The 23744-nt window shown below is 32.2% G+C and overlaps 1 protein-coding gene across 1 annotated transcript in view; it reads right to left on the bottom strand.

Annotated features, from left to right (window-relative positions):
• Nucleotides 1-397: 397 nt before the first annotated feature.
• Nucleotides 398-23744, bottom strand: part of pb (homeobox proposcipedia) — a 38562-nt gene continuing 15215 nt past the window's right edge. The window contains exons 2-3 of the mRNA XM_085207568.1: nt 3428-3570; nt 398-3147 (exon numbers count right to left, since the gene is read on the bottom strand). Coding sequence (XP_085063694.1) covers nt 1756-3147; nt 3428-3570 — 1535 coding nt within the window. The 3' untranslated portion in view covers nt 398-1755. The remainder of the gene's footprint in view (nt 3148-3427; nt 3571-23744) is intronic.

Raw genomic sequence — 23744 nt, 5'->3', positions numbered from 1 at the left:
GGTTTTTTTTAATCGTGCTAGACTCGCGCTAGTCCCGGACAAGCGTGAGTCGGGCTCGCCCATTGACGTTTCCGTACAAAAATTGAAGGTTTCTAGCTTTTTTTTTAAATTTAAGCTTATTTTAAGCCCCTTTCACCTAATATCTCATTTGAACTTGCGGCTTTAATATCAAATTTTGCATTCCTCTAAATGCTATTTTTAAGATTTAACCACAAACGTATAGTTTACGGATCGAAAATTATTAAAATTATGATGTGCGCGTGAAGCTGGTTAAGAATAATAATGAATGAATTTTAATTAAATATTCATTAGATGAAGCTGGTTATTATGAATTAAAAAAATAATCGTATAGAAATTATAATATGAAGGAACTTAAACTAAAATAATTTTATACACATGCGACACCAAATGATTTATTTTTTATTTTAATAGGCCAAAACGATAGCGTTGATATCTACAATAGTCGCTTAATAAACTAACTTATTATGTATCTACAGTATGTTTTATAGTCACAAAACGATTTAAACTAAATAAGGCAACGACTGTTACTTAATGAGGGTTGAAAATCTATCGAGTCCGACCGACAGATGGCGGTATCAGTGTAAGAAAATTAAATAGGTATAACGAAAGTTTGCAAATGTTATTTTAATGTATAAATATTGAAAAATCCAAATAAAGATATAAAAAATCTTAATGTAAAACGATAACATTTAAGTAAAACACAAATTATAATTTCAAACGACTCTTAACCCTCACTGTGTAAACAATAACTATTATACAAGTAATTTTTGAAAAACAATTAAGTAATCTGATAATTGCAATATTTATAACATGAACACGTGAAAAGGTTTTTAGTACACAATATCTTTTAAATAATTAATTAAATATCAATTAATTTAGATTAGCGTCTATAAACAGGTCTGTGTTTCAAATGTTCGTTAACGTGTATTATGTTAGAATTAACCAATTTAATAAATATCGATGTCCCCAAGCGATACTTCTGTAATCGATTTTTTATATCGATCTAAATGCTTGTGTGTGTTTCCAAAAAACTTTATAATAATAATTCTAATATACAAATTGAAAGATTTTTTTAAGTAAATTATTACTCTGGGACGTCGATATAAGCTTTAACTTTCGGATAAATTTATAATTTTGACTATAATATGAATATTTTTGCCTTACTACAAAATACAAGTAGATGTCGGACTATGTATGTATATTTCATTGTAGCAGTATTATCAAATAACAATATTACATTGAACAATAAAATCTTAATATTGTATTTTATTTTGTACTTGGCACTATTAGACAGAAGAAGACATTTTATAAATTAAGTTTGTATGAGTAGTCAACATAATAAAGTAGGAAGGTTCTAGAAGATTTTTATACATAATCGGACATCACCATATTTATTTCTGTTTTTGTATTTTTAAAAAGAGGTTCTTATATTTACTTATGCCTTTTGAAATCCGTGTAAAATTATTGAGTAACATTAGGTACTCTAACAAATAATAATAATAATAACAGTAAGAGTAAATATTTACAATTTATTACATTATAACTGAGTATAGTATCTTACGGTCCTTTAGTGAGAGACAGGACAAATACCAAGAATCCGCCTTTGGCGATCAGTTCAACTCCAACACCATAACCCTTAGAATAAGCAATTGGTTTATTTACATAATTATATGAATTACACACGTTCAAATGTTATACGAACAGATCACTCGCCTGCTCGGCAAAGTCCTTATCTCAAATAGTGTAATATTCGGGAGCGAAATCGTTTGCAAGATTGCTAAGGAAATGGAAATCGGACGAAGAATTTGAATTCTCTCCAGTAGTTGGCGTATTATGTGTGGCTTCGTAAAATTGTTGGAATGATCCATACCCGTCTCCACATTCACCTGCACTGTACGTTTCACCAGCAGCAGGTGTAGTAACTCCAGCTGTATATCCCGCGGGAGCTGTAGTACTTTGTGGATTATACGAATTTGCATCGTAATAGGCATTCTTCGTATAATCGCTGCTGTGGACACTTCCTTTTTGCGCATCATTATAATAACTGTGGGCATGGTCATGTTGGCCACTTTCATGATAATGATATCCGTAATGGCTATTCGGATAAGTCATATGATCTCCAGGATATCCTTGTGCTTGATCATAGCCAGGATGACCATATGCTGCTTGATCTTTGCTGTAACTTCCATAGCTATAATTTTGGTACATTTCATGTGGATAAGATTGTCTAGAACTTATTCCATTTGCTGGTCTTGTGGTCGAAGTTCCGTCAGATTGTCTTGGATGTTGTTGGTTTCGCGTGTACGCGTGTTGATCACCTTGTAGCGCAGGCCCATACGCTTCGTAGGATCTATTATTTTGTGGGTATTGACCCAGTTTACCTACAAACTGTTTTGTGTCCATACGGAAGTCCGGATGCGGGACGAATTGGCCAGGTGGAGCATTGCCTCTTATGACATAGGGAGGCATAGCGTTAGGTACTGCCTGTGGAAGAGGTGGGCCAGAAGTTGCATGTGGTGGTGATGGTCGAGGATACAAACCAAGTGGACTCTGATGCAAGCTAGATGGTGTTCCTGGAGTAGACGATGGGGTTAAATTTACTGAAGAAAACTTGCCATCTGCAAGACCAGCAATGCCTACAAGGCCTTCTTTTGACGACGATGGTGAGACTTTACATCCTGCATCCAATGACGGTGATCGTTTTCTCGATTCTTGTTTTATTCGTTTTGCTAAATTTCTAGGTGCTACGGATACAGCGTTAGAAGAAGGTGCTTCTCGAGAGTCATCTTCGAGTTTATCAAGTGAAGACGAAGATGCTACACTTGAAGCGCCATCACTCGCAAAGCTGTTGTTGTTGGTAGCGCTTGGTGTATTGTTATTTCGAGTTCTGGATGTAAGTTCAGGAAGATCTTCAGTTGGTGAGCACAAAGCTCCTGGAGGCAGTTCACAGCCTTGGCAACTCTTTTTTCCAGATAAAGGGCCATCGTCGTCCAAAAATTTTTCCAGTCCCGTTTTAGAACTTTTACCTCCTTCAGACGTTGTAGAATCTTTATCATCACCGTCTTCACTTTTGGTCAAAGTTTGTCTTTTGTGTTTCATACGTCGATTTTGGAACCAGACCTTGACCTGGGAAAATAAATATTAAAATTACTAATAAGTATATCCTTTCGTATTAAATTTATTTGGTAAGTCCACTTTATGAGATTTCCGTTTTCGTCGATACATTTTATAGAACTGTCCATGAGTGTTTTTGAATAATAAAAAACATTTTATGCGTCTATATATATTACACATATACATTGTATTTCATTGTGTTTACTTTAGTAGGATTTAGGACAAGTCAACCAAATCACAGTGTATCTGATGTTTGGAGGAATATTACAACATGAAATCAAATCAAATTTACCTGTCTTTCTGTAAGATCAAGAGAAGCTGCTATTTCAATTCTTCTTGGTCTACACAGGTACTTATTGAAGTGGAATTCTTTCTCTAATTCTAACAGTTGAGTGTTAGTGTATGCTGTTCGTAATCTTCTCGGTAAGCCATTTTCTGAAACAAACAAAGAAAACTGAAATTAATATCGTCGTTTTTATTAAGCTCCAACTAATGAAAAGTTCGAATTCAGTATTAATGTTATAATATTAAGTTCGTCGAAGTTAAAATAACAGGTCTGCGAGCGGCTCACGGGTGCGCTTTCCTTTAATGTAATAACTTGATCGCATGTCAGAGCACCGCCCTTGACGCCATTGTGTCGAAACAGTTCTTTTTATTTTACCACAAATACGAATTGGAATTCGAAATTCAAATTACAAAAGGGCGGCGAATAATGGGGCGATCGTGTTCGCGTGACGATTCCGCAGGGCTCGTGTGTATTCGCATTATAATTAAGGCATTTGATGCTATGGCTTCTAAAATTTTAGTAATAAAGACTATTTTGGTGTTTGTTTTAAATAATTTATGTTGGGTGGCTTGTGATTGATGCGGCTTGTGAGTTTCGGCTCATGCTATTGGACAAGGACAGCTGTCAATCAAAAGGAAATGGCTCCTTCTCGTAGCGCGTCGTTGCACTCGCTCACCCCTTGTAATACATCAAATGTAATTTGGACATCTTTTATTTTATTATCGTCATTGATTGTATGTGTAGGGACTATTTGGTTTACAGCTGGCTGATATAAAGAAACTATCGTGTAGGTACTTATGTAGGTATATTATTCTGGTAAAGTAAATATTTATTTTCTTTTACAAGTAAAGGAAATAATAATATATTTTATTTGCTTTTAATTTAAATGAAGAATAATATTAAGTTATAGTTAGGTATATAAGTAAATATTAAATAAAAACATACAACTTAATTTTGCATATTCAATATTAGAACAAAGTTTAATTTCATGATGGTGGCTATAAATAATTTTCCTATGCACACCTTAGATTAAACTACATAACTAAATCATATGTTAAGTGAACCTGAAAGTCGATAACGCCCGGTCAGCCTGTAGAATAATTACGGGTTTCCAGGTACGTACAACGATTAACACAAGCGTTAAACAGCATTCAATTACATATGTATATAAAGTTTCTTAAAATATTAAATAATACTTATTCTCGTATATTTATTTCCAGATATCTTGTATTATCGTTTATATATTCCAAATATAGTATATTATACTCTTTTTATTATTTAAATAAGTTTAATCATAAGGTGCTTATCGCATCTTATAATATGAATCTATAATGTATCTGTATTTTAAACATTAAATGTCAAAATCGTTACTATACAAGTATTTCATGGACCGCACTTTTGTACGCTATCTAACTGTTTATATTCGTTCAAAATTATAAAATATAATTTTAATGTCATGTAGTCGTTGTCGGTAGTCGTCGACGTGTCGTGTAAATAACTCATTAAATTATATTTTTACTTTTATTTCCATTAAATTAAGAATAATATTATATGAAATTATTTATTGGTGCTTTCAAATTAGTATCTTTTAATTTTAAATTAATAAAATGTATGTGATTTAGATGTAATATATCTTTAAACGAACATATATATACTATACAAATAGATAGTTGATTTCTCTACGACTGTCCACACATGCAACAGTAAAGTTTTTGCCTACTACGATTATGCAAGCTCAAGAGGTTCCGCGTATAATGTTCGCATTATCGCCCTGTCCCTACTTACGCACTGAACTTTCCTCGATGTCACCAGCGCGGTGCTTGTTTTTTTACGGCGTTATGAAGTCGGCTGGAATACGTTATAACTGTAAATGTCTTATATAGTCAATTTACTAGTCATAGATCGTGTAAAAAATCGTCTCAGTATCGATAACATGTATTCTAGACTTAGTTTTTTAATAAATATTATAATTTATGAATCTTTCTTTTTAATTAATTGTTTTATGTGTATTTTTTAAAATTTAAAGGTCTGATTGTGAATTCAAAATATATATTGTGTATAGGGAAGTACCCACTATCGTTAGAGCTATAATTAAAAACATATTAAGTAGGTACTTCGTTGTCTTTTAAAGAGTTTAATTTTTTATCATTAGATATATAACGAGCTATCGAAATAAAATAAGTTTATGAGTAACTTCTACAATAATCTTTAGATATTATTAACTAAAAAAAGATATTTCAAATAAAAAACAAAAAAAACACATTTAACACTATAAATAAATGAACTCAACGTATTACAATCATGTAGCTCCTTATTCCTACAAATCCATTGTAACGTACAACAAGTAGGTAATAAATGGTGTTGGAGTCGCTTGTTTAACCCTCGTACGGCGCGAGGGTACTTCGGGCCGGCCGAAGATTTACTGCGGATTAAGGGTCACTTACATCGCTCAAGTCAACAGTCGCGATGTCCGCACTTAATTTGCTATCACGGTAGGTGCTCCTGTTATATTGAATTATATCAGGTTCAGGTACCTTAAACATAAGTGAACCTATTCGGTTTGAAATTTATAGGAATATAAATAGTAAATTATGTTTATTTTTATATTTCATTAGTGTGTAGCGTATTAGAGAAAGGTAGGTAACGCATAGCTATAGTTCTATTCCAGTATTCCTTAATTAATATATTAAAAGACTAAAAGTGAATTCACAATACACATAAATATCTTTTTTATTGGAAAGAAGTTTAAATCTAATAATCATAATTACTAACATTAAAAAATTAAATAAGCTATACAATTTAAAATCAAATAAATAAAAACAAGAAATTACAGGCATAAACAGAACATTCTTATATGATCGTATAATTTCTCTAACGATACAAGTGGTGCAGTTGTAAACAATTTGCAAAGTGTATGTGCGGTCCCCCAAGGGCAGGTTTGAATAATTAATCAAGAGCCGGTAAAGGATTAATGCGGTGGTCAGTTGGCGGTTGGATGCCATTAGAGAACGTTCGATGCCCCGCCGACTAAATGCTGCGGTCACATTATTTGTTGCGAACTCCCTCTCTGTATGTAGGGATGCTTGGAAACTTCTCTAATTAATTTTCTTTAATTTGTAAGATATTCAAATTTAATTTATGATGTACTAATATTATTTAGGGGTTGTGAGGATGGATACGTGTTCAATTTCCATGCAAAGGTACTGAAGTAGATTGGATGAAACTGCTGCTTATATATCGTAATGGCATATAAGCTACAATTTTTATAAAGTACCTACCTAATTAGGAATATGTTTAATATTATTAATTCTGTTAATTAAATATTTTTATCTCACACTTTTTCATAGAAAGTAAGGGGTGTTTTTTGACTTGCGCTTGATGAAGTACCAAACATTTATTTCAAATGTTACGTACACGTTTCTACACTTGTTAGAGAAAACTTGCTTAGGGGAAAACTCGGCGAAATATATTACGTTATGAGGTGTAAAAGGCATAAATGTAAAAATTCAATATTTCTCGAGCAAAAAAGTAAATTTTTCCGCCATTCTTTACTGGTTACAGCCCCGTTTAGGGAGTCACGAGAGGGCTAAAATATATTTAAAAGATTGAACATTTTATTTTGTTTACGTTATTATATTCAATCGGTGATATTCTTAACAGAAGAGATAAAAATAACCCTATTAATTATTGACCTAGTTAATATTAAGATTTATTTATACTAAATACTAAATGAAGAGCCGATAGCTTCTGTATCACAACACAAATCTTAACCACGAGACTTCCGTTTATCTCATTGTCTGTCACTGTTCAATCGATCATGTGGATTTGTATTTTTCCGATTGTATGGGGTCTGTTTGACATTGTCGCATCAATTATAAGCGTGGATTACGAGGAGACAGATCTGAGACGGTTCAATTTCGCAGTGGTTAGGGCAGGAGGGTTAGGGTAATATCAGAAAGTTACTCAAGACCTTTTTTTTTAAGTGGATACTTATATAGCAATGGATATTTTTTTAAATTACACTTAAGATAGCTTATTTTTTTTTAGATATTACTTTAAAAAAAATTGAATTAATATTTAATTGTAAAATTTATTTAGAAATATTTATAATTTAATATATTTTATTATTTCTCTTATTAAGGAATATCTAATAACAGATAGACATGCAAAGGTGATTATATATTTTGTCAGCCTCTTGTCTACCCTAATCTATTATGTTAAAGTTCTGTGAAAATGTAATGAGCACTCAGAATCCCAAATCCATTTAGCTGATACGGAGGTTATTAAAAGTTGTCGCGGCAGACGGCGCAACTTTGGAACACTTTGACAGTTTCCCGGGGGATCCCCGTTCGATTCCGTCAACGAAGAAATTACATTAATCCCTTTAGGTATTATTTATTTAGCACAAATATCTTTTGTTTTGTTCGTATTTGCAGTCGACATATTTCACGTTTCTTTCTACATGTATAGAACAATCCAAATTATAAATTCAACTTTAAAAGTCAAATAGTATTTTATTACCCATTTCGACCTTTGCTATCTCTATTAGAGGATAGATAATAAAGACTGAAAATGCAAAACGTTTAAAACTGGCGGTATTTAATTGCCCTTGAAGGGGGTCGACAAAAAATAAACGGCGGGATATAAATAACGGTGCACTTTTCATAATCGCAATTGTCGCCGGGAGAATATTTAGTGCGCAGTAAAACTGTCCTGATTCTGGTACCCTTAGTTGTGTACAAGTATTAGACTTTATGAGCAGTTCATGAGCTATAACTGATTGAATGAAACAGCGTCAATTATTACTATAATATTATTTTAATATTATTCTGATGTTAAAGCTAGTCGCGCATAAACTCAAGTGTGTGACTGTAAATGCGACACGTTGTGGGTTCGATTCCTATTCGAAGAAATGGTCTTTGCTCTGGGAATGAGGCCAAGCGCGGTGTTGATTGCTGTCATTCAATACACAATTGTTTAAGACATCGGCCAAAAATGGGGAACGGAAGTGCCTTAATGGGAACGTAGTGTCTTAATACTAGGTTCCTGCGTTCTCTCTGCCTACCCAGCTAAGTGCAGGATACAGCGAAAAGAATAAAAAACACATATTTGATATATATAAACTCACTATGGCCTCTTTCTACATACTAAGTATATAATTTAAAGTTTACTTAAGTTGAGTTCGTACAAAGCATTTCTTTTCTTAGATACGGTTGTGAAAATACTTTAGAGTTAGAGCCCTGAATTACCTTAAACAATTACATGTAAGTATTCTAATACTCGAAATTCACGTCACAGGGCCACTCGCTACCTAGATAGATTTAATTCTAACTATTTAACAGTAAATTAAAACAAAAAAACAAAACAAAGAATATCTAATAGGAAGTAGATACCACAAAAGAAGCGAAGAAGGCATGGCAGTGGCAAATAAATTTTATTTATCAAATAAAAAGGATGGTAGGGTCGTTTTTCACTGCGGCGGGGACATTATCGCTTCTTTTAATTATTATCCCGCCGATATTTTGTGCTACGCTCTCTTTGACATCTTAACTTCCTATCTGTTTAATATTTTAGATTTATATATTAAAATAAAATATATTTTTAATGAATAGACAAAGGAATAGCATAAGAATAATAGTTAGTCTGTTACATAAAAACGTTTTAATTTCAGTGTAGAGGTATATCTGTATGTCTTTATGTGTATCTTATAAATGATATCAATACCTACAATTTTTTTAATATTAAGAAAAAGTATTTTTTTTAAATATAAATACATGATTAATATATGTATAATTTATATGTGATTTGAAACTTACCAAAATGTAGTTCATTTGTAAAAAAATATTTAAAATTCCAGTACCTACTTCTATATTATGTTTCGGAGCATGATTATTTATTTGTATAAAATAAGAAACATTTTAATTCGGGCGGAGGGCGGTGCGCCCTCGCCGCGACCTGAGGAAATGAAGGAAAAAAGCGGCGGAAGCTGCCCCCCTCTTGCTTGTGGCTTTATAAATGGAAATTTATTGTCAAACACTCCGTCAATGGTGGGAGCATTTAAGAATTTTTACCTAATTTCACCCCCCGTTGTCCACTTTTAAGGCAGTTCAGCGTGACTGTTAGAAAAGTTAGTGTAAGTACTTCCTAAATTATTTTTCTAAGTGAAAATATCAACTTTATTATTAATTTTACGTTCAGCAACATAAATATTATCACATGTATAAAACTATATATATAAAATATCTGTAAAAAAAATTCTAACGTATTACACTGTTCAAGAATATTTAGAGGATAAGCATGTATGGAATTAATGTCTATTGAATGTAATGCAGGATAGCTGCCAGCAAATGTAATAGATTGTACCATTGATTTTGAAAAGAGCAACTGTTGAGTTTCTTGCCGGCTCTTCTCAGCAGAACTGCCTCCCGAACCGGTGGTAGCTTTTTGTTCATATGTTTATTCGACGATTCAAAAGTGCTTGTAATAATTGCCTATTTGAATAAAGAATATTTTGAATTTGAATTTGAAGTTGAATATAACTAATTTTCTTTATAAACTAACAAAGTAGGCATTTACTAAGACTAAATAATTACCAAATATGTGTAGAGAATCTAATGATCCTACCTTTCTAGTCATACCTATCTAAGCATAAAAATTGATTTTGAATGAACAATCAACGTTTATTACCACAGAAGACCTATTTTTGTCAAAGTCAAATTACTAATTCTGGAATTATTTGTTTTAATTCTACTAACATTGACTTTTTGTCTTAATTTACTTCGAAATGGCATAACTAAAAAGAAAGTAACTTATTACACAAAAGTACGACTCTTTCCAAAAATTTCAGAGTAGTTCATAAAATTTACTTGAAATGAAAAGCTGGTTTGTTTCCCTACAATTGAATAGAGCGAGGGAGCGGCGGCGGCTGATAGGACACTTACTGTAAAAGTTAAAGCTAATTGCCCTTAAGACATATTTTTAATTTCATTGCCCGCTCCTTCTTTCTTAGTGTTTGAGTTTACTAAGCCGAGGCTCGGGGTGGGGTACAGTGGGGAGTCATTGCCATTTTTATGAGATAAGGTCGCATTTTAATGTCAAACATATTTTATGGTGTCATTAACATAAGCATTTGATTATTTTATGAAAATATAGATAAATATTTATTAAGTAATTCAAATTTTTAAAAAATATAATGTTTTTAATATATTAATGTAGAATTTGGAATAGGTATGTATTGCTTACTATTAAATAAAAGAAGGAAGGAAGTATTTTTTAGTCAGCCATAAAAAATATTCCTATTATCTATGATTTTTTATAAGTATTACTAATGGAATGGGTGAAATCAAAGTTCAATCATTAATAACAAATAGCTTTAACTATAAACAGACGGAATTTATATATAAAGCCTAGTTTTTTCTCTTGTTTCTTGGCTCACAATTCCCATGAGGTCCACGGGAGCACGTGGCACGAAGCAGCGGCCGGTAGCCGCCGTCGCTTTTGTACTCTCGCCACAAAACTATTCATTCCGTCATTTCATTTTCATAAATGAATCATTCTTCATTTGAATTCGGCTCGGAATTGTGAAGTTTTTTCTTTACCGTTGACCTGACCACCGCGGGGGTTGCCGCCATGACTGATGGTATTATAATCGTTTATTTTTCTTTACATTCTTATCACTAACTATTGTAGTTATGCCGGCAGCTAGCTTAAAGGATGAATAATTTATGTTTTTACATACATTTTTTGTTTTTGTAAAATCGTTGGACGTAACTAGTGGATAATTCTTTAGATGTTTAATACTAATCTATATATATAAAATCGAAAGGTCACTCACTCATCACGAAATCTCATAAACTACATGTGCTAGGAATCTGAAATTTTGCATAGGAGTCACTTATAGGATGTAGGTGCTCGCTAAGACGGGAATTTGTAATATTCGAATTCTAAGGGGTTGTTTTTGGGGTTAAAGTTTGTATGAAACTTCGTTACTACAAATGCTAGGAGTCTCAAATTTTGCATGGACGTCACTTATAGGATGTAGGTACTCATAGAGATAGAAATTAATAATAAAGTAGTTCACGCGGGCGAAGCTGCGGGCGGGCCGCTAGTTTTGGATATAAGTTTAAAGCAATATAAAGGGAGTGCTTTTTTGATTTGTCATCACCAAGCAGGCAGATAGATATATCCAGCGGGCGTGACACGGGAGTCGGCTGTCAATAGACGTCAGTGACAGTTCTGATGAATGAGGACGACCGTTAGACGGTGCGCCTGCGCAGCACCACGTCATTAGCTCCATTCACCGCGGAGATTAAAAGAAACAATCCGACACTGTCGGCCAACTAAACGGAAGTCTATACGTATGTCGGTATGCATTTTGACTTTTGTCTATTCTTAGATTTCTTTTGTTGAACTTCGTTTTATGAATAGGTAGTAATAAAGTCAGGTTAAGAATTTGATTTAATGATATTCAAAAGATATAGCATTGGCAAATGAAATGTTTCGTTTTCCTATCCATAATCCACGTGACTATAATAGTAATTAATGTAGATATACATATAGAAAAAGGATACAACTCTCGAAAAGAAATTTTCAATTGATCCATGTCAGGACATCTAAACAATACATAATTATTTGTATATATTTTTCAGCCTCACGCTACATCCGTATATACTTATATTGTGATATACAGGGAGACTTTAGTCAAAACATTCCGTTTTCCACTTTCCGTCCAAATTGACAGGTGGAACTCGACAGTGCGAATCTTACAGTAATTTAATTCTTCTTTTCATCTATACTTAAAATTTCACTTTCTAGAAGATGTATCTATATATTTATGTCTAATTTAGAACTGCCAACAAACAAAAACAGCACAGAAAATAAAAACACGACTTATTTTAACAATCTAAAATCACAAATGAGAACTATATCGGATGTTTTTTGTTTTAAATTTTATTTTTGTCTGTCATGTTCACAGACCTGTCGATGGACGGCTATCACATCTTAGTTCCAAGTAATGTTTCAAATACCAAAATGCTACACATGTAAGAATTTTTTTATAACAGTGTTATAAATAAATGTCACATATATTTTTATGAGTAATATAATAATAAAATTTATGAGAAAATGGATGAAAAATAGACAGAGATATTAAATGTTACCTATTGGGTACGAGTATGTATAGATTTAGAACCATTTTTATAAGATGTTCTGATGTTGCTAGTATTATTGATAATATATATGTCTATAGGTATATATACTTTTACTTACTAATTTGAAATACACACAATCGTTTATATAAATTTGTTCTAGGATCAGGAGATCATTCAAAAATATCATGACAACATCTTGTTTATTTAGAGACCTATAAGCTGACTGTAGTGGGACGTTAGTAGAACTGGTGAAAGATGAGATTGACAATATTTTCTTGTTCACAGTGAACATGTCTTCCACCTATTAAACAATAATTTTAAATAGATTATTATTTAACATATGCACGTGACAATCATTTAAGAGAGAGAGAGAGAGTAAGAAGATAGAGTAATGAGTACAGAGTTTTAAGGTGACTTTTCTCAGATAAGAATTAATTATAAGTGTTTCTAATAATAATAATAATTCTAATATGTTACTTTAGTTATGATGTCACTTTCAGTTATGTTTTTAAATAGCCAAACTCAACTTTTTATTTTATTAATCTTGTATGGTCTGATTTATCAACGTTCATGAATATATATTTTTTCTTTATTCTATAAAGTAATTGAATTTAAATATACAAATAATATAATATCTACATCTTGCTTAGCACCAGCTTAAAGCGAATTACCATTAAGTCATATCTCAAGAGTTTATAATGCGAAAACTTAGCGTGGACACCATTTAAGTGGTCATCAAACCGTCCTCAAGTAATAACTTAACCTATTATCGTAAGTTAGCCTTCATTAGGGACAATACATGACCCTTGACGTATGGTGTCCAAAGTCCAAACTCGGCCCGTTATATGCAACTGTCGCCAATGGACTCTAGAATGACCAACTTGGCTGCCAACTTTACGGCCAACTTTCCTCTTGAATATTCCACGTCCTTGTTTATGGACATAACGGCAATTTCTGTTGGTTTTGTGGTTTGGAAAACTTTTCCGTTCCGTTGGATAAGATATACAGAAATGTGGGTTTACTACTGAAGTTATGGTGTAAAGTTGTTATCGTGACGGCAGTGCGCTATTAGTTGTTATTGTTAGTTTTATTTCAGTTTCCAACACTTATTTGAATTGTGATAATATAGTGTTTTTTGTTTAAGCTAAGTAAAATACGCTGTTGCGGCTTAATAACCACGTGCTTGTTTACGTATACAGTTACGAGTTCAAATCAGACTGAAAATAATTATTTAAAATATACTTACGGGTATACGGGTTTACGCAATATCAATATTATCAATATCAATATTAATTCAACAAGCATGGTCTTTGATTTATTTATTTTATTGTTTTATTTACAAAAGCAATGATTGAATTATTTTTATTTATAGACAGAAATGAAAAAATATATGGAATAAAGTAAGTGGAGCACTATACAATTAATGTAGTTTTAAATTGGCAACTGAAAGTGGTTGGTTTCCGAAGAATATATGTAAATATAGAAATTGTATCTATAATTCTATATAGTCACTCAAGTCTTAATTTAAGTAATATCTTAAAATTTAAATTTGTTAATAATAAAGAAAAATATATATTACATAACAAAAAACAGACCATGGGAATATTAAATAGGAAAAATTATAATTAAAAAGAAAGATAACTATAAAATATAAGTGTTGCCACTTTCAAAAACGAACCACAGAGTCTGTAAGAAAAATGATAATTAAAAAAAAAACACCATAAAACATTAGACTCACCACTTTCAAGTGATATTACTGATCGAGTATTTAAGTACAATATTTGTTAAGCAAACCGTCCAGCAGGGTGGGGGCTGTTCATAACACCGTCATTCAAAGGGCGGTAAGTGCAAGTCACTCATATCAATATCAGGGTCTCCCGACGTAGCTGGGTTTTGTTTCATCAGTTTTTATTCCAAGTTTAAACTTTTACTTTAACTAATGATGCTGTTAGTGTTGTTTACGTTAATATTAAGATAAGTATTATAATATCAAATAGGTTCATGATATTCATATCAATTGTGAAAAGAAATATTTTTGTGAGTTCAGTCTTTTTATAGATATTTATTTTAATTTATGTACAGAAAAAAATATAGAAATATCTAATTCAATTGTTTCTTTACATAACAATATGGAATCATGAATGTTGGGTGGCTGTAACTAGTACTCTGTTAGCAGTAATAACAAAGTAAACATAAGTCATCATTTAGATAGAGTCAACCGACAGGTTGTAGGTTCTGTTCCCATTCGACTCTGGTAAGGAGGAACGAGCGCAGCAGTAGAGTTCGGCCACTAGACATGCAATGAAAAAATCATGATTCTGAGAAAGAAAAAAAGTATATAGATAATATATAGATAATAAATCAACAATTAATTTAAAAAGCATTTACTATTGTGTCATTTAAAATGATTTTGTAAGGCTAATTTTTGTACAAAAACGTAATTGTAGAAACTTTATTTGACGTTTGCCAAAACTTGATATTTTTAAAAGGTCACTATAATTCTAAAGGTGCGATTTATATTTTAATATCTACTATATTTTGTAGAAAATAAAATAATATGTGACACCTTTGAAGTTAAATTTTGCAAATTTTGCGCATTGTACATTCGGAAAGAAAATAATAAAAGTCAGAAGAATCCTATAGGTAGGTATTAGGTTCATCCTTTACCTACTTATTACGTTATTTAAATTTGAAACGTCCATATTTCTAATATAAACAATGAAATCATTAGCCTGGTCCGGTTAGATAAACTATTGAAATGTGACATCTGTAAATGGATAAATATTTCTATGTAATATCCTGATGATGTTTGACTACGTTCAACCAGTATGCATTGAAAAAGCACAAAAGAATGTCCACAAATTTAGTTTTAGACTTACGACTACTTACAAAATTGAATTCATTAAGTATTATTTATAAATAGTTTCATATCTTAGCTCCGGCAAATACCAAGGCAAAAACCCGGTGCTGAGTTACGTGAAGCTGACAAAATTGAAACAAAATTTTAAAGCTATACCATATATTATATTATATACTCTATATTAAATGAGTTTTACTGGAACATTCTAATTTCTAACAGTATATATTGCATATATACGAGAGTATAGGATGAAAAAATAAATGGTTTTCGATGTAGCAAGCGCAAAGGATGATGGTTTCCCGGTAGCGGCGCGATTGCAATTTGCGTTCAACTAAAATCACCCTATTGTGGAGTTGCGACCGTTACATTTGCATCGTGGTACGGTCAGACGAATAGATTGATTTAATTTATGTAGTTAAATTTATTTTGTATCGAATATTAAACGATTTAAAAAAAAAATTGTGTAGCTTAAAATTTTGTTTAATTATATTGATTTTTCAAAAAGAAATAATTATAGAGTGTATAAAATTTTGTTTAATTATCTGTGATAATTGATGTGATTTGTTTTTATTATTTTTATATTTCGTATAATTTGTGGATTTTTAATAAAACTGCTTATAACAATGTTCAATACATCTAAAGATTTTAAATTAATAATTTAATATCATTAGAAAATCCTGTTTACTATACTGTGGCTACGTTTATAATGACGTTTTTATTATGTTTAAAAGAATGTTTTAAATTTTTCTATACAAACTAAGTACATTATTTAATCAATCATATTCGATACAGGTTTCGTAATTTTTAAAAACTCTACATTGTAACTCAGTATTTTACTACAGGTACTTATTATGTATGACATCAGAACGACTAAAATTGTGTAAAAAGAGTAAAACCTAAATAAAAAAACATACCAAAACTGCTAACTCTACGATGAGAAGTCACAATGAACCCCCATTAATAAAATTCCACATCATTTCCAAGTAAAGTTGCACACATTAAATATAAAATCAAGATATCTCTAACTCCACGCACTATGAAAGTAAAAAAGTTGAAAAACAAACAATTACGAAAGTAGAATAATTTATATCTGCATATTTCCTTTTTATGACTTGTGTCTGGGAGTGCCAGCTTCTAATTTTGCCAGTGACTTCGATCTTCCCGCACTTTAAAAAAGTAACTTATCAGTTAAATGAAAAGGGATAGAGAGCATTATCATCGCGAGAGGGAACAGGCAGCGTGTTACGGAGGGAATGAAAAATAAAACAGGGGAAGAAAGTTAAGCGTCCGTGACTTTCCAAGATTTTTTCGGCATTTATATTTTATTTTAAACTTTACGGTCGCTGTTTGTTCTGAGTGTACGAGGCAAGTATTTTCCAATCTCCTTTTGTTTTTACTTCTCAGTTTCGTTGAATTTATTTTAAATGATATCTGTGTATAATGTGTTATTGTGGGTATTATTTTCACACAATAATTATAAAACTAATTTTCATTTATATTTTGATTAAGTAATTTTGCTATTTCAAATTAATATAAAGCTGGTAAAGTGAAATATTTGTATTTTTACAAGAAAAACATTTATAATTAATTCTAAATACTACAAATACATTTGCTGTGAAAAACTAACATCTCTCACGCTTAAACATAATAAAACAATGAGCATAGCAAACGAAATCTATATTAGAAATAGTAATAGGTTCATAAGCAATAATGAAAGTAAACTTCCGAAGCATCTAATTACGGCGGAACGGACGAAGGTAAATAGTGAGAAGCCGCTTCGATCATCCATCACTGATAGAGAGACGCTTTGTGGCCACCGACCAATTACTGACATGAAAATTAAATTCACGAAATCTAATTAACAAGAAATTGTTTTATTTATTATGATGCGCGGTCATTTGTTCCTGTCGCGGCGCGCCCGGGGCGGGCCCTGTGCCCATCATGCCCGATACCAGTTTTTTGGGCCAAGATTCGATTCTTGGAGACAACCGTGTTACTACGAATTTGTTGTTGAATGTTGTTAATATTGTTTTTTTGTTATAATTTAATTTGAGAAAATGTTTATAGCCTATATATACTAATAATATATTTTATAATCGACATCTTGACTTGATTCTGGAATCGAACTCGTGACCTACTTTTCAACAGACCGCAAACACGGCTATTGCAAATTAATTTCAAAAGAATCAAGAAGTAATAGAAAAACAAAATGAATATTAGAATACCTGTATGAGCTTTCTTTCGAAACTTTTGGTGATCTTTGACGTGTGTAGTGGGATAGCCACTCGTAATGCTCTCTCATTTGTTATGTCGGCGAAATGGCAGAATTGCGAGTCGTCGACAGCCGACACAAAGACGGACGTTTTATTGTCGAGATTGCCTACAAATGGGTCGAATATGTATAGAATCTTCGACCCCTTATAGTAATATTGTGTTTTGAAGTTGTAATAAGTGTTGTAATGAAGTTTGTGTTTTTTGTAATGAAAAAATGCTTAGAAAATTGAAATAAATTACATATTGGGTACTTTCTATAAAGTAAGCTTTTTTAGTAAGTAAAAAATCATTCCTTCAAGGGGGAATCGAGTCTATGACCATCGCGTTACAGATCCACTACGTACCCCTGCGCTATGATGGCTTTTATCAAAGAATTGTTTTTATTTGCAACTGTTTTTCTTATTTTTTTATATTATATTTTTATGTTTAATAATATACATATAATGCAAATAATAATACAATGTTTACATAGACCACTGTCAAAGTTAACCGCTTGGCTGACGTGACGTCAGGCGAGTCATCTATCATATATGAAAGTAATGATATTTGACTAAATAGCACCGACAGCATTTTAACACTGTCTATTCAAGAATTACATGTAAAGGCATAATTAATTAAAATCTAATGGATGATAAATAGAGTTATTTGTTTTCTGTTATAAAAAATGTTTTTACTTTTTTATTTCTTAGAGGGTTAGGTTACCTTAAATAAAAGACTATAAAATTATTGTTATCAATTGATTTTAAAGATTATGCCTATTCTTCTACACCTTAATGTGACAGAATTTTTATTAAATATAAATTTGTTTCAAATTATTCTAGATTTTTATGTGAAATTTTAAGTAGGTAATGTGAAATTACAGCTTAGATACCGTCCTGGCCGCTATCAATCACGGAGGCCCAGGTCAGCACGGTCGAGGGTCGAGATCACGATATGTAACCTCATGATAAACTTTACATGTACTCCTGAGAGAATGTGGAAATTTAACATTTTTACTGTTAGAAATTCATTATTTTTCAGTGATTTAAAATAATAATGAGAGTGACTAAGTATATAACTTTAGATCTGTAACAATCTAACTATAAAAAAATTACTTTTAGTATTTTTTAGTCGCCAAAATATTAATAAAAAACTATACAGTATAATAAAATAATTCTAAGATTAAATCAGTAGCCCCGGGCAACGTGTCCACGTTCTGCTCCGGACAGTTCATTTTTAATAATAAATGAGACGAAATCAAGACATGACGAATAAATGAATCCAGAACTTGACGAATAAATGAATATGGAATATGATAAATGGAAGGCTGGGGTCCCTCGCGAACATTTTTTCTTTGGCTCCGTCTGAACGGAAGACGCTGGCTTTTTCCTTTTACAAGTTAAGCGTTTTTTGGACAGCCGTGACTGCCACTGTGATATTTATCATTTGATATAAAATCTATCATTCATTCGTGTAATGCTAGCTTGGCTTATAATTATTTAACTAGTTTTATCAGCTTCACCCTGTATCCTGCATATACGAGAGTAGGCAGAGGGATGACGAGGGCAGGGAACTTGTCGCCAATATTTTGGGGCATTGCGTGGCGGAAGTGGCGGAACTCAATGCTGAGCTTTTGATATGGTGTTGCTGCCCTTGTGCCACGAGGGTTGTATTTTTTGGTACTCATATTTTACTAGTGATATTGTATATAATACTAGTGGACCCGAACGCGGCTACGCCCGCTTGAACTATACGAATATTTATTAAATATATTTATGAAATTATTTTCAGTTTTCAATAGAGAGATGCGTTAAGCAAGCTCATTTTGGGTGGCGTTTTATAACAACAAACTTTGCAAATCGATGTTTAGCAACGCGATGGTTGTTATTAACATGGCGGAATAAATTACATGTCAAATTAATAATTATTTTAATATATGGGTATATATTGAAAATATTACAAATATGAGGAAAAAACTATCCTATGTTCATCCCGAGACCCTCAAGTATCTCTATATGAGTATTTTATCACAATTAAATTAGCGGTTTGGTCCTGATTGCGTAAAAGACAGACAGACACACAGACAGACAGACAGTACTTTCGAATTTATAATATAGGTATGGATTAGCGTTAGATTTTTGCATATACGTATTGCCAAAATCTTAAAATGTACCCAAAAACGATTGAACCCAGCCCGCGTAATCCGCGACTGCACCAGTCACTGACACGTGGTTCTATGATAAAGTACCCAAGCAGATTATGCAAATTTAAGAATTTCCTCTCCATTCCCTTCTCACGCGTTTTAATATTATATATTTGTCTCTCTCTTTCCGACTCCGTTCACCCCTATGACGTTATAGCTGATGGATGATGCGTTATTCTAATAACAATTTGGATATCGTATGCTACATTTTTAAGTTGAAAATGTGCACGTTTTTTTTTTATTTATTTATTTTATTTTTAATATTATTTTTTATTTAAGTTATATTTTTTGTATGATCAATTAATTGATTGACTTAAAATAATTTGTTGTCCATCTATAAATTTTGCGTTGTGGTCGGCGCAATCCAATTTACAAGTATACTTTTATAGTTGTAAAAATAATTCATGTTTATATATTTATTTTAGTTTCAAATTGTATTCATCATGTATCAGGGTAGGCATTGGGAATTGAGATATTCGGTTGCTTGCTTTCCGCCAAATATTCAAAATAAATATTCAAAACATTGCAAATGGCGGAACACAACGCCGCACTTTGTCTTGTTACTAAAGCGTAGACAAAACCAAAAGAAAATCTCAATTTGACCCAGGCAGTAGAGATTAGCACGCCCAACTTGATATTTTTTCTAGTTTATTATATTTGTTTTTAGATTTTTTTCTATTTAAACATACAGATACCATAAATTAAATACAACTAGTGAGACACTACAATGAAAATAGTCATATACCTTGTTATATAATAAACATTTTCAGTTCTATTTAAGCCGCCATTGCTAAGGTAGAATATAAACAAATGTGAGTAATGAAGCTATGGCCCGCGGTGCTCTAATAAGAGGCTTGTACGGCCTACATGTATACGACAGTAATCATACGATTCGTGTGAATAAATACTGTGTAGTTCCCGAGAAAATATGATTGAGTAACGTACATACATTTAAGCTGTTTTTTTTTACTTGTGTTGGAAAAAATCTTTATAATTTATTATAGCTGTATATCTATATATTTTATCTCAAAGATGTTGCCGCTCACGGCTTCGCCCGCTTGAACCACACTTGTTTTAATTTTTGAAATAAAAAAATCGGTTCTGTAATTTTTAAGCATTTCACAAAAACGAAATTCACCTTTTACCTAATAGATAAAAGCAGAATAAAATAAAAGACTACATTAGTACCACATTAGTATCGATATTGCAGCCGTGCGAAGTCAGAGCCTGTCGGTATTAATTTAAAAAATGTTTTATTACAGGATATGTTCTTTATACAATTTTTAATTAAAGTTCTTTTTATAGCCTTGCCTCCAGAATTCGACAGAAAGTGGGAGCGGAGTGTCTTAACACTAAGTTCCCTCTGCGTACACTGCTGTGTGCGGGATACAGCGTGAAGCAGCGTGTTAATAAATTTGTAGTCTTAAAGGGAAAAACACTTGTCACAGGTACCTATCACAAAGCAATTTCATTGATTCTGATTTTGGTTCAGAGAAACCACCACCACGTTGTTCCCCACGTAGTAATCCCAACAATATTTACTTAACAAAACTTATATTACGTTATTACTTTTCTTATTCCAATAATAAATGAGCATTAAAACAGAACCTTAACAACAATTTGAACATTATTTTAAACGTTTTGGCAATATGTTAGTTGGAATTCTAAGTTTTTGTACAAAATTATTTTTCACATTTTACTAACTTAAACTAATATTTTTTGTATAACACTAACTACATATGCTAAACAAGAGTCGCGTCCATTGAGATTTGGCAGGGTCCGTGAGTCAGCGAATATCTGGCACCGACTTTTGACTCCAACACATGTAGCTATACCCTGGCGTGACTCGGCAAAACTATGACGGGGCGCTTTTAATTGGTCTTAAGTGAAACAATTCAATTTATGTTAAATAGTTGACGCAAAAAATGGACGATATATTTGTATCCGAAATATTAAACAAGTTAATTTAATTTCCATGTAAATGAAGTTTCAACTAATGAATTATATTGATGTCTTACAAAAGTAAAAGAAGAACAATATTTAAAGCTTTTTCCTCACAATGGTTGTTTCATTTCTCGTCTTATAATAGTATCACCAATTCACTATACACTTTAAATAAAATCTATAAGTAGATACTTTATTTTTATATGTATCTTTTCTCAGTTTCACGGCGTATCCCGCATGTAGCAGGGTTGGCAAGGGGAATCTAGTGTTAAGACACTCTGCTCTCCACTTTGCACCGAATTCTAAAAGGATTGGGAGCTTTAACTCGACACCAGAGCGAAGAAATGAAAATATTAAACATTTTATTTTCTCGAATGGGAATTGAACCTACAACCAGTCGCGTTGACAGTCCCACGCTTGCGCCACGACTGGCCTATGTTTCATATCTAAATATTTTACTTTCTATTAATTTTTTTCACCAATTCAAGTAATATTTTAAAAAGAAACTCGTGAAAATCTTAAAATATAAACACATTTGTGGTATGCAGTGTAACAAAGAGGAGCAAGTTGATGGCAGCTCGTACCTTTCATCAAAAAGAAAATAGTGTGCGGCGGAATATCATAAAAAGTACAGAATTGTGTCTGTGTGTGTGTGTCGTACACAAGTGTGGGTAGGCAGCTAAACGCAATATAAAGTGTGGTTCTGTATACATAGCTTTGTACGTATAGGTGTGCCTCGCCCCGCGCGGTCATTAGTACACCCCACCCCTCAAGGAGAAAGTATGATTTTACTCCTATAAACCCGTATTTCTACTCCATACAGGAATTCGAATAGGCATGGAGAAGTTCCCGGGTTCTGAGAGGACATGTGCGGTGGTGGCTTGTAAATAATTCCCCAATTTCAACAATCTCAATATGGCGTACGTAGGTACGTTAATTTTGACAGTTACGTGAGATAGAGGGAACGTTACTTCTAGAAGTTTCGTAATTTTCATTAATATGATGTTTCATTCTATAACTAAAAATGTTATTCGACAAGGTAGCCGTAATTAGATTACAAGTATAATTGTATCGTTTCATATATTTTATTGTTTATGAAAGAATGTTCGATGCCTACTAACAGTGGACTTGTATAAGCTGTTGATCAAAAATTCTTGATTTTAACTCTTTGAACATTTCAAAACACTTGAAAAATCATGTATAAAGTAGAAAAATAACTCTAAAACAATTGACTCTACATTTCCATATACATTTTCCTCGAAATCATTTAATATAGATAAATAACGTTTACAATTGTCAGTACTTATTATCGTTCTAATACTAATATTAAAATGAAAAACAACATTAGGTATCCCAGCTGAGCAATTAGCGGCCACGTGTCTGAGGGGAATAACCGGCCGATGAAAAAACGCACCACATCCGCACGTCGTCACGACATTAGTATATATGTATGTGTATAAATAAATATATAATTATATAAAACATATATATGTGTGCGTTGTTTATTTCTGAGGAGTGAAGAAGTATCTATATGGTGTATTTTCGCATGATGTTTGTTTTTTTTTCAATTTTGCGTTGCCTGCATCCTGCATATAGCAGGGTATGTGGAGGATCCTAGTGTTAAAACACTCCGTTTCCTATTATTCACCGTTCTTTTAAGGCTTTGAGTGGTGGAACTAACGCCGCGATTGGTCTTGTTACCAACGAAAATATTAATACATAAAAACATTCCTCCAAATCGAGATCGAACCCCCAACCGTTGTGTTTACAGTGACACCACTTGTACTTGTACCACTGCACCACTACGGCTTCAGCATAATTATGTTTTATGACTAAAAACTACAATGTGTTCTACCATAAAGTTGTATTTTTTTAAATGAATGAAGATATTAAAAAAAAATATTATACAAAATT

The sequence above is a fragment of the Heliconius melpomene genome, chromosome 3 (assembly GCF_056956725.1).
Source record: "Heliconius melpomene rosina isolate 202511_hmr_F chromosome 3, ASM5695672v1, whole genome shotgun sequence".
NCBI lineage: Eukaryota > Metazoa > Arthropoda > Insecta > Lepidoptera > Nymphalidae > Heliconius > Heliconius melpomene.
Note: the sequence above shows the minus strand (reverse complement) of the source record. Positions and strands in the feature narration are given on the sequence as shown.